The following is a 21,252-nucleotide window of genomic DNA, read 5'->3' on the forward strand; positions in this document are numbered from 1 at the left end:
AATGTTTTTAATATACCTGAAAAATTAACATTTTTGTTCCTCCCAAATCATTACAAATTCTGTTATATTATTATCAGATGTGTTCTTTTTTATATGTACATACAAATTTTGTGGAGTCCTGGTGTAGTGCTGTAGGATAAGCACTGCTAACCTACAAAGTCAGTGATTAAAATCCACCAGTCACTCCTCAGAAACCCACACAGGGTTTCTAGGGTCGCTTTGAGTCAGAATTGACTTGACGGCACATAATAATGACATAATACATATTTTACAGTGTACTTTATATAAAATGGAGACATATGTGTGGCAAGTCATATCACAAAAGATTAATCTGGTTTCTGTTTCACGCTCCCGCTTTCTTTCATTTTTGTCTCACAGATTATTTTTCCACTCTGGGTTATATTATAAATAATTTCATTATTTTTAACACATTTACAATTTGTTTCTTGATCATATGGCATAAATTTGAGCAATGTCCTTATTTCTCCATAATAGTCACCCCTTGTATACCCCTTGTATGCAAGGGGGCTGCAAAAAGCTGGTGGAAAAATTCTGTTATCTTTTTTCCACAAACTTTTGAAGCCCTTTCATAATATATTTCATCCTCTTTACCTAAAAAATTTACTAACTTTTCTCATATATTCACTCATATGATTCAAAACTATGTGTTGAGTGTTTCCTAAGTGCTTGGAACTCAGTTATACACCCTTTGATTATTCAAGGTATACATTTTAGCAAAGTCATTACAAATGTGAATAAATTTAATAATTTCATTTATACTTTTCTCAGTACATGATATCTTTTTTTTTTTAAACAAACTTTAATATGAAGATACACTTAACAAAATACTATAGTACGTTCTTTATTAAAATGTTACATACCTTCATTGTAAAACTCACAATCAAGGGCTAAGGAGGAAAAAAATAAAATATTAATCTCTCTAAGAAACTGATCACAAAGCTGAATCTATGGACTGTATGGTCATATATTTACTAATGACCAAATGAAAGAACATAGAGAAACATAATTACATGGTAGCTTTCTCAGATCCTAGGGAATTCCTTAAGAGAGATATGGCTTAATTAACTAAATTTCATAAGATTATTTTAGAGGTAGGTAAATATATCTTTCAATTTAGAAATATCACCTGAAAGTTTTTAAATCATTAAGTGTTATTCAGGTGATTTAGAAACTATAGAAATAAGTTAAAAAGTTAAAAATTCCAACCTACAAGCAAATCTGGGATTATAAATTTTTAAACAATTTAAGTAAATAGTTTTCTTGTAACTAGAACTTAGTGAAACTACACACACATAAAAGTATTAGAGTTATAAACAATTTCTCTAAGGAAAGTTTATAAATGTTACAATGATAGCAGTTAAACACAGAACAGAAAATATACCTCACACTTTTATTTTTATAAATCTTTTTGATACCATTTGCCTCTTTGTCGAAGGAATATAAAAATCATTTCCATGCCTTTCATGGAATTACTTCTGTGATAAAGCAACAATTAAATGGATCTCCTTATAAAGTTCCCATTCAATAATATTCTTAGTACTCACAACAAGTAGTAGATGATCGCCAGTGAATTGATACCCCTTCCTGACAACATTTGTATGCATATGCTGCAATGCTTGTGCATAAACATTCACAATCTCCACCAAGATTACAGTTACATGTGTCTTCATGGCAATTTTTGGCAAAAGAAGTAACATCAATCTAAAAGTCAAGTGAAAGGTGATTTAATTTCATTAACTACTAATTATACAGGGTTGGAACTGACTTGACAGCACTTTAACAACAGCAACATAATTGATTAGGAGTGCTAATGTGGTACTGTCTGATAAACACTAGACTGTTAACCATAAAGTCGAAGGTTCAAAGCCACCAGATGCTCTTCAGAAACCCTGTGCAGAGTTGCCATGAGTCAGAATTGACTGAGGAGTACTTAATAACAAAACAAACAACATAACTGATAAAACTCAATCTTCAAAAAGAAAATTAAGTGGTATGTGTTCAGAATTTGACAGCTTAACACTGTCACTTGGCGTTTTCAATATCTTTACAGCTCTCTACTGCCCAACAGAAAGAGAAATTTATAATGCTAACATAATATTAAACATCTAGATAAAACAGGTTATAAAATTTATGAATAAATATAATTTCAATATCTGCAATATAGCAGATTAGTATTTGTTGGAAATTTTATCACTTCATTATTGGAATTATTAACATGACATTAAAAGATGTGTATATCCTACTTCCAACTTGTATTTGATTTTACAAATACCTTAATTTTTTAAAATTTCTATTGGTAACTAGAATTAGTATATTAGGAAGGAATTTAGGAATTTACATTTCTAAATAAGTTATATTCTATTTGGAATGTGTTTCTAAAACCATTTGAAATATGTTACCAGTAATACTTTTAAGTTACACTTTGGGATGAGGAGATTACCCATTTGTCAACTTCTCTGATGACAAACATATTCGCTGTGAGACTCATCTGCATAAAATACTCACTTTGCAGAGCAGCTAATTATTCCCAGGAGTTACTAATTAAGAGCTAAGCAATGAGTTTGGGAGTAGTAAGGATGAGGCAGCCTGGCATAAATTAGAATGCAGGAATGCAAAGCCAAATAATGCCACCTAACAAACTACATTACCATATGTTTCAATAGGAAGACTGGTGTGGTGCTGCAGGTTAATGTGCTGCACTGCAAGGTCAGCTTGAACTTGAAGGTCAGTGGTTCAAGTCCACCAGCTACTCCTTGGAAACCCTATACAGGGTCACTATTAGTAGGAACTGACTTGACAACACTTTAACAACAAGAAGTTTCAACAAACTCAAGTTTCAATTCCTCTATAGCCACTAAGTCAGTCTCTGCTCTTCAACTCCAGAAATCTACATAATTATTTCCAGCTAACCACTGTACATTTATACCTTAATCACAAAATGATCAAATATAAACATACTTTGTGCTGTTGCTAAGTGTCCCTGAGTTGATTCTGACACATAGTGATCCTGTATAGGGTTCCCGAGGAGTGACTGGTGGGTTTGAACAGCCAATCTTGTGGTCAGCAGTCTAGTGCTTATCCTAAAGTGTCACACAATGATTCCATAAACATACTTTTAGAAACTGAAAAATAAAATATTATAAATGTAATATGCATATGGTGGTGGTGGTGGTTATGTATCATGGAGTTGTTTCCAACTCATAGCAATCCTGTATAGGGTTTCCAATGTTGTAAATCTTAACAGAAGCAAAAAGCCTCATCCTTCTACCATGGAGCAGCTGGTAGATTTGAACTGCTGACCTTGAGGTTAATAGTCCAACTCGTTATCATAATCCATATACTACTAGGGCTCCTGAACATGCAAATATATGGTGTTAAAAGAGATGTAGTGAGGATGAATGAGTTATGCATCACTTTTATGGAAAGTGATGCACAATTAATGCATCACTTTTAAGGAAAGAAGACTAAAAAAAAAAAAAAAAAGTCCTCCTAGAGTGGTGCTATGGGCTAATGCATCAGACTGCAAAGTCATTTGAACTGCAAGGTCGGTGGTTCAAGCAAACCAGCTGCTCCTTGGAAACCCTATACAGGGTCGCTATGGGTCAGAATCGACTCAACGGCACTTAATAACAACAACAACAAAAATGGTTAAGTAGCATACTTGGCTTGAAAACTAATGGATCACTAAATTATTTTTTCCAGTTCACCTCCATATCATAAAAGAAATATTACTTTAAATTTGATAGTTTAATAAAGTATTAATTTACCACATTGCGACATGGAGCAAAAACATCACTGTACAAAATGGAACATTCTTTTTTGGCATAAGGAAATTTGTTTTGCTGTGCCTCACAGGGTTTGATTGCTTCACTTGGGTTTTCACACTGTTGAAAAAATTAAGAGATAAAAATATGAAATTAATTAAAAGGTGATTTGTGAAACAAAAATCAGAGTAACTTAGTTGTCTCTATCCATCATGACTTCACTTTATATAGGAGTAACTTCAAAAAGTTCATGGAAAATGGAATTAAAAGGTAATGGAATTATTCCATGAAATTTTAGGAATTCTCTTGCATTCTTATTCTTTTAGAAAGGCTGTATCTTGTGCATCTGCTCCAGCTAACTCAATGTTACTAGTGTATACAATTAGTTTAAAGTCAACAAAACAAAATTAGAAAGATAGAAACACTGACTTCAGAAAATGTATAAACCTAGATGAATGATAAGTTTAAAAATAATAGTTCCATATTGTTTAGTAGTTAGGACAGGGAAAAGAAGAGGGTCCCATGTCACACCGCACACAGCTTGTATCTGCAGGAAAATTAGACCAACCTCAACAATAAGGAGATCCTCAGAGGTAATTAAAAAAAGGAACTGTGGTAAAGGGGAAAAAGTTAACCATGAGACTGAAGAACAAGACCCAGAGTAAGCATATTTAGACAAATTCCCCAAATTAGCTACTTAGACCTTGAACCAGGAAGGAGTTCAGCTCATGCCTGACAGAAGGAAAGCCAAATTGTATTCAGGGTCCTCCTCAGTTGCAAGGGAAGTCCATTCTTATCTATCTGTAAGGACACCGGGTAGTGGTTGTGGTGGTGTGCCATGGAGTCAGTTCCGAATCACAGAAACCCTGACAAAGGTTTCCAAGGCTATAAATCTTTACAGGAACAGAAAGCTTCCTTCTTCTCCCACAATGGTTAGTAGTTTTGAATTACTGACCTTAAGGTTAGTAATCTGACTCGTTATCACTAAGCTACCAGAGCTCCTTGTAAGAACATCTATGCTTAATAAATTCACCCTTTTCTTTCTTTCTTTATAATCTGTCTAAGCTTCTTGTCTTTCTAGCTTCTTTTATATGGTCTAAGTATGTTGTCTTACCAATACTTTGGAAGGATACTAGCACTGTTCCAGAGACATTTCAATGGTGATAATACCTTGCTATTTTTGTTTAAAAAATGTGTCTATGATTTTGTCTTCCACTCCTCTGACAGCTTGTCTTACTTGGGTAGCTTGTGTGTTGCTGTGAAGTGAGAATTAAACACCAGCAAGGTCATCTATGGTGGACAAGCTTCAACAAAGCTTCCAGACTAAGACAGACTAGGAAGAAGAAGAGGTAGATTACTTCTGAATGGCTACCCACTGAAAACCTTATGAATAGCAGCAGAACATTGTCAGATATGGTGACGGAAGATGAAAACATTATAAATAGTTGCAGAATATTGTAAAATATAGTGCTAAAGTATTCAGGTTGGAAGCCACTCAAAATACGACAGAGGAATAGTTGTCTTTTCAAAGTAGATTTGACCATAAAGACATACATGGTCTGCAACCATCATTTGCTGATGGGACACAACTCAAAATGAGAAGAAACAGCTGCAAAGATCGATTAATAAATGGAACATGACATGAAGGAAAGCAATCAACTTCCTTCAGGACAAACCCCCCTCTAAGACTGAAACTCAAAGGGGACACATGAGCAGGCATGGAAGCTTGCTGGTGCCCATGTTGGTCTACTGGTGAATGGAAGAAGGTGAAAGGCAGCAATGAAGAAATGGGCTGAGTTCAACCACGTTCCACAGACTTCCGTGGACCTGGAGATGAGAGAGAAAAGAAGGACTGGTTGGTCCAAAATGTGGTGAGACCTGGGGATACCTGAGCCGATGGACAAGGATACAGCCACGGAGGTCTAGAGCTGAGAGTGAAGCATCTGACTGATATGAAGTGAGAGGGGTCACACAAGAACACCCAAAGTTGCAGATATCAGATATTTGACCTAGCCTTGATGGTTTGATAATCAGAACAACTAAACTAGAGAAAGATTAAAAAAAAAAAGAGCAAAACAAATTTTAATAAAGGAAACAAGGATAAATTGCTACAATTTGATGAACTTGACCTATACTCATGGAGGTAGTAACTCTAAATACCAACAGAGAGGGAAGGAGTCTTCATGTCAAATATCAATGCTATATCCTCTCTGTACACAGGGTAGATAGGGACGGGCCACTTAGACACTGGCTACCTAAAATGAGGGGGCAATAAAGGCACGAAGTGACTGGCTTACAAGGTTTCAAGGGGGAGCTTAGTTTAATAGTGTGCGGGAAAAGAAAAAGTCCCCACTGAATACTTTTCATTTTGTCTAGATGGGTCTGGTTAAAATAGATGGGGATAAGATTCTTATGATTCAATAATGAGTAATTGTGATCATAACTAATGGTGACTCTCACAACTGTAAAGGTAAAAATTTTGTAACAAAAACAGGAGAGTGGTTAATCTTACAGTCCAGAAACAAAGGACCCTAGGACCATCAATGGAGAAGAGCACAAATGGGATGAGAGACTTATCCAGAGAAGCAGAGACACCAGAGATGGAGGCAGAGTTGGGGACATGGAGAGAGGGAGCAGCTGAAGACTAGATTCATGGGAAGTGAGGGACTAAAAGATGGCAACCAGGAGGTAGACTTGCAGAATGTGCCCTTTGGTGTTGTAAATTATTTTATATGCCTGAGTGTTTAAAAAAAAAAAAAAAAGTTAAAGTAAATAGAGAGAAACAATTTTAACTGATGGTACATGGATGGGGTTATAATCATTGTAATGAAACAAGGTGTATGACTTGTTGAATGTAAAACTGATGATCTGCCCTGCAAACTTGTACACAATAAAAACCTTAACAACAACAACAAAAAAAATTGATGCATTAGATACTAATGACCGAAGACCAGAAGAGGTGTGAAATGACATAAAGTGCATGATACGTGAAGAAAGCAAAAGGTCTTTTAAAAGGCAGGAAAAAAAGAAAAGACTAAAATAGATATCAGAAGAAACTGAAACTTGCTACTGAGGGTAAAGAAGCGAACGCAAACAAAAGCAATGTGGAAGTAAAAGAGTGGAATAGACAATTTCAAAGGGTAGCTCTAGAAGAAGAAGTCAAGTATAATAAAATGTGGAAAGACCTGGAGTTAGAGAACCAGAAGGGAAGAACATGCTCAGCTTTTCTCAAACTGAAAGAAATGAAAACATCAACTCCAACTTGCAGTATTGAAGAAGTCTATGAACAAAATATTGAATGTTGCAGAAAGCATCAAAAGAAGATGGAAGGAATATAGAGTCACTGTACCCAGAAGAAATGGTCAATGATCAATCATTTCAAGAGATAGCATATGAGCAAGATCTGATGGTACTGAAGGCATCAGGTTTGGAGGAAGACTAACTAACAACTTGCAATATGCAGATGGTACAACCTTGCTTGCTTGGAGTGAACAGGTCTTAAAATACTGATGAAAATCAAGACTATAGCCTTCAATATGATCACAATTCAATGTAAATAAAATGAAAATCCTCACAACTGGACCAACAAATAACATCATAACTAATGGGGACAAGTTCAAATATGTCAAAGATTTCATTTTGGTTGGATCCACAATCAACAGTCATGGAGGCAGCAGTCAAGAAATCAAAGGATAGATTGATTGATTTAGGCAGATCTGCTGTAAATGATCTCTTTAAGGTGTTCAGGAACAAAGATTTCACTTTGAGCACTAAGGTGTGCCTAACCCAAGTCATGGTATTTTTAGTCAACTTATATGCATGTGGAAGTTGGACAATGAACAAGAAAGATGGTAGAATAATCAGTGTTTTTTAATTTTGTTATTGGAGAATAATATTAAAAACACCATGGACTTCCAGAAGAACAAACAAATCTGTCTTGGAAGAAGTGCAGCCAGAATACTTTTTAGAAGCCACCATGGTGAGACTTCATCTGTCATACTTAGGACTTGTTATCAGGAGGGACAAGTCCCTGGAGAAGGACATCATGATTAGTAAAATGGAAGGCCAGCAAAAAAAAAAGGAAAACCCCCTATGAAATGGACTGACACCCTGGCCACAACAATGAGCTCCATCATAACAATTGTGAGGATGACTCAGGATTGGCCAGTGTTTCATTCCATTGTGCATGGGGTTGACGAGTCGGAACCGACTTGAGGGCACTGAACAACACAAATGGTTCTGTAGCAATATTTTTTGCTTATCCTCATAATAATAACTGTCAAATCTGTATCTCCAGTCAAGATTTTTGTCCTTACTTTTTCCCACCACCCACACACCTATTCTTCTCCTTTTTATCCTGCTTTAGGAAAGAGCATCAGCATCTATCCAGTGAACCAGGAAGATGGGAGACTTCTGGAAATCCTGCATATTCAACCTTGCCAGTACTTTCAGCAGACACTGACAATTTTATTCTTTAATGCCTCTCAAATTGATATAGTTTTCTAAATTTCACTGACTCGATGTTTGTAGCTAGAGCTTGCTAACTGGTCTTTGGATCTTTAATCCAGAACCCAGTCCTTGTATCTTGCATTTTAGCTATTATACTTTGCATCCCAGGCATTTTCAACTTCATATCTTACAGCACAATCATAATGAGTTTCTTGAATTTTCTTAGTCACCATACTCACTCCAGCTTCCTGACTCATTTAGATGGCTGCTCTCTCCTTCACGTTACAATCTTTCTCATAATCTTCAGTTGTCTAGATCCTATCTTTTTTGCTGTGAGCCTTGAGGCTTCTTCTTCTTTTTTTTTTAAAAGTTTTTATTGTGAATTGAGTGAAAGTTTACAGGGCAAGTAGTCACTTTTACATTTTACAAATCATACACCTTGTTTCATTACAATGATTATAATCCCTTACACGTACCATCAGTTAACAGTATTTCTCTCTATTCACTTTAGCTTTTTTTTTTTTTTTTTAACACTCAGGCATATACAATAATTTATACCACCAAAAGGCACATTCTGCAAGTCTGCCTCCTGGCTGCCAGCTCTCAGTCCCTCTGTTCCCATGAATCTAGAGTCCTCAGCTATTCCCTGCCTCCATGTTCCTGTCCACATCTCTGCCTTCATCTCCGGTGTCTCTGATTCTCTGGATAGGGTCCCATATTCCGCTTGTGCTCTTCTCCCTTGATGATCCTAGGGTCCTCTGTTTCTGGACTGTAAATTTAACTATGCCCCTGTTTATTTGTTTTTTACAAAGCTTCTACCTTTACAATTGTAACACTCACAATTAGTAACAATTACTCACTTTGAATCATAAGAATCTTATCCCCATCTATTTTAACCAGACCCATCTAGACAAGATGAAAACTAGTCAATGAGAACTCTACCTTCCCTTACACACCCTTAAAGAAAATTCCCTCTTGAAACCTTGTAAGCCAGTCACTTCGCATCTTTATTGCACCCTCATTTTAGGTTGTTGCTGTTGTTAGGTGCCATCGAGTTGGTGCCGACTCATAGCAACCTTATGCACAGCAGAATGAAAACTGCCTGATCCTGGGCCAACCTCACTACTTTTGCCATGGCAGCCCATTGATGCTGCCACTTTGCCAATCTATCTTGCTGGAGGTCTTCCTCTTCTTCTTGGACCCTCCACCTTACCAAACATGATATCCTTCTCTAGAGACTGGTCCCTCCTGACAATATGTCCAAAGTATAAGAGACGAAGTTTGGTCATCTTGGCCTCCAAGGAGCACTCTGACTGCACTTCTTCCAACACAGATCTGTTGGTTCTATGGGCAGCCCATGGCACTTTCAATATTCTCCTCCAAAACCATAACTCAAAAGCATCAATTCTTCTATGGTCTTCCTTATTTACTGTCCAACTTTCACATGCATATGAGGTTATTGAAAATACCATGGCTTGGGTCAGGCGCACCTTAGTCCTCAAACTGACATCTTTGCTTTTCAACACTTTAAAAAGGTCTTGTGCAGCAGATATACATAATGCAATATGTCATTTGATTTCTTGACTGCTACTTCCATGAGTATTGATGGTTGATCCAAGAAGAATGAAGTCCTTGACAACTTCAATCTTTTCTCCATTGATAAGAATGTTGTTTATTGGTCGAGTGGTGAGGATTTTTGTTTTCTTTACATTGAGATGCAATCCATACTGAAGGCTGTGGTCTTTGGTCTTCATCAGTAAATATTGTAAGTCCTCTTCACTTTCAGCAAGCAAGGTTGTATCATCCTATGTCAAAGTTGCTCATCCCTATCTATTCTGAGTACAGAGGGGATATAACATTGATACTTGATGTGAAGACTCCTTCCCTCTCTGTTGGTATTTAGAGCTACTACCTCCATGAGTTTAGGGAAAGTTCATCAAATTGTAGCAATTTATACTTGTTTCCTTTATCAAAAATGTTGGATGTTTTTTTTGGTTTTTTATCATCCTCTAGTAAGTTCTGATCATCAAGCCATCAAGGCTAGGTCAAATGGGTACTATTTGCAAGTTAGGGAGTTCTTGTGTGTCTCCCTTTACTTCATATCAGCTGGATGCTTTACTCTCATTCCTATAAATTTTATAGGATCCAGTTTAGAGCTACCTTCTCTAGGAACTTTGTTTTTACTGTTATCACAACCTCCATTTCATCAGATTACACTTCTGTTACACTTCTATCAGAATATTTATCTCACTATATTATCTCTATTAATTTCCTATCTCACCTACTAATCTGGACCTTAAAATCCTTAAGGACAGATGCTGCTGTGTTTTATTTATATTTTGCATTCATATATCTAGGAAAACATTAAGAAGTAAATAAAACTTTCTCCATCTCAATTTGGGGAGTTTAAAATGATTTTATATTAATTAGTTGAGTATTATATGAAATTAGTTCTTCATTAATTCATTTATGAGTAGGATAAATGTAAAATGAAACTTCTTAAGACAATAAGACATATGAAAATCTTAATTAAGGAATTTTTCTTTCTAAATATAATAGAAGGGGGGCTTCGAGAATTCATAGAAAAAATACCTTTTAAATCCATTTTTTACATTTTGAAGTCCTTTCATGGATATTTATATATTGTTGTTGTTGAATGCCGTTGAGTCGATTCCGACCCATAGCGACCCTATATGGGGTTTCCAAGGAGTGACTGGTGAGTTTGAACCACTAACCTTGAGATTCAAATGACTTTGCAGTCCAGCGCATTAACCCACAGCGCCACACCAGGACTGGAAAAATTCTTTATAGTTTTACTTTTATACAACATTGAAAATCACTGTTCACATTTTATTGATTTGTTTTACCCCATCTCTTCTTTATTTTTTTTAGGAGACTTAGATATATTAGGCAAATTATGCAAAATAGTAGAGCAACTAATCAAATGGGAACTGTATTAATGAGTTTTGTGTGTCAATTTGGCTAGTTTGATTATTCAATTAAACAGTAACCTAGGTGTTTCAGTGTAAGTTTGTTGTAGATATGGTTAACATCTATAGTCAATTTACTTCAAGAAAAGATTACCCTCAGCAAGGTAGGTGGACTTACTCCAATCAGTTGGAAGGCCTTAAGAACAAAAACTGAAAAGAAAAATAAAGTCTGCCTCAATACTGCCTTCTCAACTTCTACTGAGTTTTCAGCCTGTGGTTGCTATAAGTTAGAACCAACTTGATCGTACTTAACAACAACAACCACCACCTCAGGTTAGACTTGCCAGGTCCACTATAATGTGAGCTAATTCCTTAAAATAATTCAACAAGCCTTCTTATAAACACACACACACACACACACACAATCTCCGATTGGTGCTGTTCCTCAGGAGAACCCTGGCTGTCATAGTAGCCAATCAGGAAACTAGCTGCAGACACTCATTTAAGTTAAATGAAAAAAAGCAGAAGAAAAGAATAGAGTCAATTTTCAATTTAGCTCTGCTTCTGAGATAGTTTATCATTTCTCAAAAAGTGTTTCAGAGAGCAGCACTTACTTGGGAACTAATAAATGAAAACATAGGTTCTGTGATAGCAGTTTGTGAAATTCCTCAGACAGCCCTCTCTTGGAGGTTAATAATCCCTCAAGAAACCCTCAGAAAATAAATCGAACTTAATTAAAACCTCTCCCCAAAGTTGTTTGCCATAGATTCTCTCCCCAACACATATACACACCTTTATTTTCACGAAATGCTAATAATAGAGTATGAAATAGCAGCATTATGAAGAACAAACTAGGAAATCCTGTCTACATTTATTTATTGCTATGATAGGGCAAATGTTACATCATCCTTAGAAATACAGATACACTGATAAAATATTTTGCCATGCTGGAGAAAGCATGAGATTTGAAGATAATGTGAGTTTGATTTTCACCTCGGCTATTTCCTGACTATGCGATACAGATTATAAATCACTTAATCTCCCCAAGGATCAATTTCTTCACCTATAATCTGGAAATAACAATCATTATTGTCATAAGAATGACTTGAGAAGATAAATGTGAAATTAATGTTATCATTTTATTATACAAATATTACTTAAAATAATCTTACCGACATAAATCGTCCGATAAGAATAAAATGCTCTATTGAGCTATTGAGGACCATGTTAAATAATATTTGTTTACTTCTAAAATATATATACTTACTTGTCCTAAAGCCCAGCTATCTCCAAATACCTGGGCGTTTCTCACTTCTATGTTATTAGACGTGGTCATGTCGTTTGAAGTACATTTGTCAAAGTTTCCACACAATCCTGCTAGTTTGTTCTAAAGTAAAAGAAAATTACTATGTAAAATTTATATTTATTTTAATATTTAAAGAATTCTAATCACAAAAACTTTGAAAAAAAATAAAATATACTTTCTAAGAATTTCCACAGTGACCATTAAAAAAAAGTTTGGAGACAGTGGTGTTTTATAGCTATTTGCTTGGTATAAAATAAAGGCCTGGGGGGTGGTGGGAAGGAAGACCCCCCCCTCCAGTGAGAATGAATGAGACAGTGGCAGCAACGGAAGCATAGCAGTGGTTATGAGGATGCTGTGGACCAGGTAGCATCTTGTTCTGTTGTACACAGGGTCATCATTAATCAGAACCAACTTGATAGCACCTAGTAACAACAACCTATCTGTTAAATTATATGTATCAGTTACTTCCAAAAACATTTTACTATCCCCCAAATTTTACGTATCCACACTTAGAAACATCTTAGCATTGCTACAATTTGCACCACAAGTCACTTGGAAAAGTATAATATAAACCCTACGATATATGAACAAGTATGTATATGTATACATATAATCTATATACATGTGTGTGCATGTATATATAGCATTTTTATACTGATGATAGGCCAGCTTCCTGATGTGTTTAAGGTGTGGTGATGCTATGTTGTTGTCAAGTACTGTTGAGTCAGTTCTGATTCATAGTGACCCTATGTAGGGTTTCCAAAACTGCAACTCTGTGCGGGAGAAGAAAGTGTCATCTTTCTCCTGCTGTATAGTTGGTGGTTTTGAACCACTGATTTTACAGATCAAAGTACAGTACTTATCCCACAGAAAATCTACACTCCTTTGTTATATTATAGATGTTAAAATATCTCTACAGATTGTACTTTGAAATGCCAAAATAATCAAAGCATAACTTTTAAAGAAAAAGCTACCTTTAATAGTCATGAATCATGTTACCATGGGACCCAATAAATGAAAATAAAATTCTAGTCTAAATTCTGCTTTTGCCTTCACCATGGAACAAAATTAATGAAATTGAAATTCTAGTTCAAATTTTGATTTTACCTATTCTTATAAGTTTTTATAAGTTATAAAATTATTATTACAATTGCCACATTGACTTTCATAATACCCAATGGATTTTCTCCAAATAAGACCAAGAAAGAGTGAAAAGATGGGCAATTTTCCGAAGACAATAGCGCTCTTCCATACTACCTTGAATTTAAACATACTGAACTCTCCCTTCCTGTGTTGAAGAATGGTCTGCAGCCCATCATTAAGGATGTTTCCCATTACTGTCTCAAAGTAACCCTATAGGATAGAGTAAAACTGCTTCCCTAGGCTAGAATCATGATGGAAACAGACCATCACCTCTTTCTCCCATGATAAATGGTGCAGTAGGTTACATTTGTCTTCATCAAAATAGACAGCAACCCTAGGATTACAATTACCATGGCCACTGATTACCTAGAGTCTCTGCCACAACTATCTGACTTCCGCCAGTGCGCACCCAAAAGCTAAGGCCAAACAAAAGGGAATATACAAGAAAGAATAGTCAACTTATTTCCAAAAAGCAAGGAAAGAATGATACATGGAGAATTACAGCAAACACTAATTGAAGACGTATACCAGTTCTTTTAGCAATTTTAAAGGAATACCAGGTCCCTGCAAATACCAAGAAAAAAAAAATTGTGGTTTTATTCTTCTTAAGGTAATGACAGATACTACCATATACAAATAATCTTAAACATGTTGTTGTTAGTTACTATCAAGTCAACTCCAATTAATGGCCATCCCATGTGTGCAGAGTAGAACTACTCCAAAGGGAGTTCAAGGCTCTGATCTTTCAGAAGCACTTTGCCAGGTCTGTCTTTTAGGTGCCTCTAGGTAGGTTCAAATTGCCAACCTTTCAGGTAGTAGTCCAGTGCTTAACCACTTGCATATGTTTTCATCAAAGCATACAGTAATCCTAAGATATATTTTTAATTAAAATATAACTTGTCCACATTATTGTTGTTGCTAGATGCTGTGGAGTCAGTTCCGACTCAGTGATTCTGTATAGGGTTTCCAAGGAGCAGGTAATAGGTTTGAATTGCCGACCTTGTGGTTCATAGTCCAGTACTGATCCTACAGTACTACACCAGGAGTATGAAAATACATCACTATAACACTTTTTTCTCTAATTGTTGTTGTTGTTTATAAGTGCCATCAAGTCAGTTCTGACTCATAGTGATCCTGTATAGGGTTTCTGAGGACTTGTAGCACATGGATTATCCATCACTCGACATTTGTTGTACTGTGGTGGCCTGCATGTTGCTGTGATACAGGAAACAATGCCATTAGCACTTTAAATACCAGCAGGGTCACCCAGGTTGGACAAGTTTCAGTGGCACTTCCAGATTAAGATATATTAGGAAAAGGAGGGGTGGACTACCTCTGAATGATTAAATACCGAAAACCTTATGAATAACATATTGCCAGATATAGTGCCAGAAAATGAGCCCCTTAGTTTGGAAAGCATCCAAAATACGATTGGGCAAGGATGCCTCCTCAAAGTAGAGCTGACCATAATGAGATGAATGGAGTAAAGCTTTCAGGACCTTCATTTGCTGATAAGACACAACTCAAATGAAAAGAAGCAGCTGCAAGCATCCATTAATAATTGGAACATGATTTGTATAAAGAATGAATATAGGCACATTGGAAGTTGTCAAAAATTAAATGGAACTCATAAAAGATCAGTATCCTGAGCAGAGATGGACTGCTATTGGCCAATTTGAATCTGACAAACATATGGTTTACTATGGCAAGAACATCAAATCAAAAAGGAATGACATGCATTCATCATCCAATAGAACATGTTAAGATCTATCTTGAAGTACAATACTGTATGTGATAGAATAATATCCATATGCCTGTGAGGAAGACCAGTTAATGACATAATCATTTAAATTTATGCACCAACCAATCAAATGAGTGATAAGGAAATTGAAAATATTCAACCAACTTGTTCAGTCAGAAAATGATCAAACATGTAATCAACATGTATTGATAAGTACTGGTGATAACAATGTGAAAGTTTCAAACAAAGAGGAAAGATCACTAGCTGGAAAATATGTCCTTTGTTATAGAAATGATGCTGGAGATCTTATGGTAGAATTTTATAATGGCAACAAGTTATTCATTGAAAATAAATTTTCTAAGCACCATAAAAGTCACCTATACAAATGGACCTCATCACATGGAATAAACAGGTATCCAATTGACTACATCTGTGCGAAGAAATGGTGGAAATTATCAATATCATCAGACAAAATAAGGTCGGGGCAGACTGTGGAACAAATCATCAATTGTTCATAAGCAAGTTCAGGCTGAAGTTGAGGAAAATTAAAGCAACTCCATGAAAGCAAAAATACAACCCTGAATATATCACACCTGAATTTAGAGGCCATCCCAAGAACAGATTGATACATTATACACTACTGGCTGCAGACTAAAAAGTTGTGAAGCCACATCAAGAATATCATGCAGGGAAAAGCAAAAGGTCATTAAAAAAAAGACAAAAAAAAAAAAGACCAAAATGATGTCTAGAGAGAACAGGAAATTTGTTCTTGAGGGTAGAAAAGTTAAAGCAAATGGAAGAAATGAAAGATCTGAAAAGAAAATGTCAAAGGGCAGCTCTAGAAGACAAAATATTATACTTAAATGTACAAAGACCTAGAACTCCAAAGTCCCAAAAAAAGAACATGTTCAGCATTTCTCAAGCTAAAAGAACTGAAGAAAAAAATCAAGTCTCATCTTGAAATATTGAAGGATTCCATTGGCAGTCCTGGTGTGGTGGTGGTGGTGGTTTTGTGCCATGGAGTTGGTTCCGACTCTTAGTGACCCTGTACAGGGTTTCTGAGGCTGTAAATCTTTACGGGAACAGAAAGCCCCATCTTTCTCCCACGGAATAGCTGGTAGTTTCGAACTTGTAATATTGAAGGATTGTATTGGCAGTCCTGGTGTGATGCTGTGGATTAATTCGCTGGACTGCAAGGTTGGTTTGAACTTCAATGTCAGCGGTTAAAGCTCACCAGCCGCTCTGTAAACCCAATACAGGGTTGCTTTGGATCAGAACTAACTCGACAGCACTTAACAACAACCACATTGGCAAAATATTGAATGATGCAGAAAGCATCAAAAGAAGAAAGGAATATAGAGTCACTGTACCAAAAAGAAATATTTGATGTTCATCCATTTCAAGAGTTAGCATATGGTCAAGCACCAGTGATAACAAAGGAGAAAGTCCAAGGTGCACTGAGGTCATAAGTGAAAACAAAGGCTCCAGGAATTGGCAGAATCCAAATGGAAACATTTCCACAAACTGATGCAGCCCTAGAAGCACTCGAGAAATTTGGAGGACAGCTACCTGGCCAACTGATTGGAGAGATCCATATCTGTGCTCATTACAAAGACAGGTGACTTCATGGAATGTGGATATCATCAAACAATATCATTCTATTATAATATCCTAGTAAATTTTTGCTGAAGATAATTCAAAATCAGTTGCAGCAATAGAGCAACAGGAAACTGCTAAAATTCAAGTCAGATTTAGGAGAGGATGTGAAACTAGGGATATGATTGCTGACATCAGATGGCTATTAGATGATAGCAGAGAACAATAGGAAGATGCTTATTTATACTTTATTGAATGTACAAATGCTTTCAACTGTGTGGCTCATAGCAAACTATGGGTAACACTGTGAAGAACGGGTACTGGAAACATTTAATTCTATTCTTAAGAAACCTGTGCATAGACCAAGAGACTGTCATTTGAAAGAGATACTTAAGGGTTTAAAATCAGGGAAGTTGTGCACCAGGGCTGTATTCTTTCACCATGCTTATTCAATCTTTATGCTGAGCAAATAACCTGAGAAAATGGATTATATGAAGAAGAACATGGCATCAGGATTGGAGGAAGACTCATTAACAACCAACAATATGCAGATAACACAACCTTGATTGCTGAAAACAAAGAAGACTTAAAATACGTACTGATAAAGATCAAAGACAACAGCCTTCAGTATGGATTACACGCCCCCAGTATAAAGAAAACAAAAGTCTTCACAACTTGACCAATAAACAACATCACAATAAAAGGAGAAAAAGATTGAAGTTGTCAAAGACTTCATTTTGCTTAGGTTCACAAGCAACACTCATGGAAGCAGCAATAGGCAAATCTGCTGCACAAGACCTCTTTAAAATGTTCAAGAGCAAATCGATCACTTTGAGGACTAAGGTATGCCTGGCCCAAGCCATGGTATTTTCAATAGCCTCATATGCCTGTAAAAGTTGAACAATAAATAAGAAAGATGGTACAAGAATCAATGTATTCTTCAATTATGGTGTTAGAGAAGAATATTAAAAGTGCCATGGACTGCTAAAAGAACAAACAAATCTACGTTGAAAGAAATGCATTCCGAATGCTCCTTAGAAGCTAGGATGGCAAGAATTCTTATCTTCTGTTCTGAACATGTTATCAGAGGGACCAGTCCCTGGAGAAGGATATAATGCTCAGTAAAGCGTAGGGTCAACATAAAGAAGAATACCCCCAAGGAGATGGACTGACACAATGGCAGCAGCAGTGGGCTCAAGCATAACAACCGTCACGAGGATGGCGCAGGACCAGCCACTGTTCTGTTGTGCATAAGTTTGCTATGAGTCAGAACTAACGCATCTAACATCAACAACAACAATGAACCTTTTTCTCTAATTAGCGACAAATTATATCCATTAGTCTCAGTATAAATTTCACAAAAACTGACTTTTGTGTATACTTTCAAGTATCTCAACACAAAAGGCAAAATGTAATTTTATTTATTGGGCTGTAGGATAAGCACTAGACTGCTAACCAAAAGTTCAGTGGTTCAAACCCACCAGTTGCTCTTTGGAAACCCTATACATGATTGCTCTGAATTGAACCAACTAGACAGCACTTAAAAACAACAAAAACAACAACATATCCATGAATCCGAATATCAGTTTTTTTAAACATATTTTTATTGTTGTTGCTAAGTATATCAATGTAAAAGATAAAATGGAATTTCAGTTGAATCTCATTTAGACCTACCTTCCACTGTGGTCCAACTTTGATATGAATAGTTGTCTTCTTATCCCAAAGAATAGTTATATCTTCCTCTGGAAAATATACTACTGTGTAATCGCCAGCCTTCCAAAGTTGGTATGTAGGATTATTTTCCAAAAAAAACCCTGATCGTTTCTTTAAAAGAACAAATAAAGAAGAAAGTTAATTCTACTGTTGTGTAGTGAATTATCTAATGTCTCGTATAGCCATAATCTATAACTTCCACCAAACAACGTTTCTGCCCTGCTAGGTCTTTGTAAGAGACGGTGGGAGAAAAATACTGATAGGATGACATACGTGATTCAGCTGTGGATGTTAGCAAATTTGATTGTAATTGTAAAAACATGGAAATTTAGTATTGGTATGCAATGAACCATATCAGAAGCAGAAGGGGTGGATCTCATTACTATCAAAAAAGAAGAGCCAGGAGTGGCACACGTCCTTTGGACCCTGAAATCACTGCACATTTTACCTCTTCCACCCAGGGACAGCAAGTTGTGAAGTGGAGAAGTGGCAGATGAGGAGCAGCAGCAGAACCAAAAACTAGGACACCAGACAGAGCAGTGGACTTCCCAGCCCATAGAGCAAATCAGGCTGAATGACTTTGAACAGGAAGCTTGATTGTAGGGTAGGGTGCGTACCCTCCAGGCACTTACAAGGGAAGGAAGCTAGAGCTAAGAGCCTTCAGGCTGAGGTTTATGGTGGAGTGGTGTGTTCTGTGGACTTTTATCAGCAACTGAGTGGAACAACTGTGCCCTGAGCATTTCTGACCCCATATTTCCTAAATAAAACCTGTAGCCATGAACATCTGAGTTCTGTGTGGCCAATGCAATGAATTATTGAACCCAAGGGAAAAATAGAGCATGCTATGGGAGGAATGGTGTCTGCCACATATTTTCACATTCATGTTTTCAAGTAACAATATATATATATATAATTAAGTTGCTATTCATTAAGAAATATCTATATACTAGTATTTTGCTGTAAGGAGCTATGGTAGCATAGTGGCTACAAGTTGAGCTGCTAATCTCATGGTCAGCTTGTTCAAAACTACCTGCTGTTCTGCAGGAGAAAGATGAGGCTTTCTGTTCCTATAAAGATTTACAACCTTGGAGACCCTATACAGGGTCACTATGAATCGGAACCAACTCCATGGCACAAAACCACCACCACCAGTATTTTGCTGTGGAATAAGATCAAACAAATACATAAAGTTGGAAATACATAAAATTAGAGGAGCCCTAGTGACACACTGGTCCGAGAGGTCAGAGGTTGGAACCTATCAGCTTCTCTGTAGGGCAAAGATGCTGCTGTCTGTTTCCATAAAAATTGATCCCTTAGAAACCCTGTGGTCAGTTCTATTCTGTACTTTGCAGTCTCCATGAGTAAGAACCAACTCAGCGACAATGGGTTTAATGGTTTCTTTTTACTTAAAAATAGAGGACTCTTCAACAACCTGGTAGATGGTAGATTCCTTTGTCCATGGATAAATGGACAAAGGAAAATAATGAATTTTATCTATGGGGAACAGCATAAGTAACACTATGTGGATAGATGACATTAAAGGGTTAATCTTGCCTAAGCAGAGATTACATATTGGTCATGAATAAGTAATATTGGGTACTAAAGGTGATGACTTCATCTACAAAAGACAGAGATTTTTATATTTTATATTTATATTTATATTATATGCCCTGTTTATATTTAATGATAGTATTAAAGTAGGCTCCTGCCTTATAAAAATATTTATTGAAAGATAAATTCTGTGGGTGACATAAAGCCTTTCAGGAACTCATAATCAAGTGAAATTTTCTATATGGAATAGTTTGGAGGTTTTCGTTTTGTTTTTTCCTAGTTGATTTACATCAGTCATCCTAATGCAAAAGCACATCTTTTCAATATGTCTTTAAAGGTAATATCCATCCTTTTATTAGACAGAATAGTTTACTACAATAAAGACAATTGCTTTAGGTCAAATAGAGATGGCATACTCCTTATTTTTCCAATTAGAAAATAAGACTGCTTCTCTTTAGAAGAGTGATGCCTCATGAATTGTTCAAAAGAGAGATGTCCACTTCAGATGAAATTATAATGCTTTAAACAAAGTCTAGTTAAGTTTCTCTATGTTACAAATTTAGAGAATGAAAACTTTTAAAAAGGAACTTAAATAAGTCAAGTGAGATATCTTAAATATTTCATAAAATTTAATTGGGTAGTTGTAGAAAAAAATTGTTTCCCTTCTCCTGGATGAGCAGTCCATCTGCCACAAATAAGTGGTTCTTATATACATTTTCCACCACCTGTCTGTCAGTTTGACGTACTGTGGTGGCTTGTGAGTTTCTGTGATACTGAAAGCTATGCCACCAGTATTTTAAATACCAGCAGGGTCACCCATGGTGGACAGGTTTCAGATGAGCTTCCAGATGAATACAGACTAGGAAGAAGGAGTGACAAACTACTTCTGAATATTTAATCACTGAAAACCTTATGAATAACAGAGAAACACTGTTAGATATAGTGCCAGAAAATGAAACCCTCAGGTTGGAAGTCACTCAAAATGTGACTGGGGAAGAGCTGCCTCTTCAAAGTAGAGTTGACCGTGATGATGCAAAT

General features: G+C 36.2%; 1 protein-coding gene across 1 annotated transcript in view; it reads right to left on the reverse strand.

Moving 5' to 3' along the window:
* OTOGL (otogelin-like) overlaps positions 1 to 21,252 on the reverse strand; it is a 233,420-nt gene that overhangs the window by 96,688 nt on the left and 115,480 nt on the right. The window contains exons 23-27 of the mRNA XM_006871844.1: positions 18,625 to 18,774; positions 12,432 to 12,551; positions 3,789 to 3,905; positions 1,566 to 1,722; positions 882 to 908 (exon numbers count right to left, since the gene is read on the reverse strand). Of these exons, the coding sequence (XP_006871906.1) occupies positions 882 to 908; positions 1,566 to 1,722; positions 3,789 to 3,905; positions 12,432 to 12,551; positions 18,625 to 18,774 (571 nt within the window). The remainder of the gene's footprint in view (positions 1 to 881; positions 909 to 1,565; positions 1,723 to 3,788; positions 3,906 to 12,431; positions 12,552 to 18,624; positions 18,775 to 21,252) is intronic.

This window comes from Chrysochloris asiatica, unplaced genomic scaffold (genome assembly GCF_000296735.1).
Source record: "Chrysochloris asiatica unplaced genomic scaffold, ChrAsi1.0 scaffold00175, whole genome shotgun sequence".
Taxonomy (NCBI): domain Eukaryota; kingdom Metazoa; phylum Chordata; class Mammalia; order Afrosoricida; family Chrysochloridae; genus Chrysochloris; species Chrysochloris asiatica.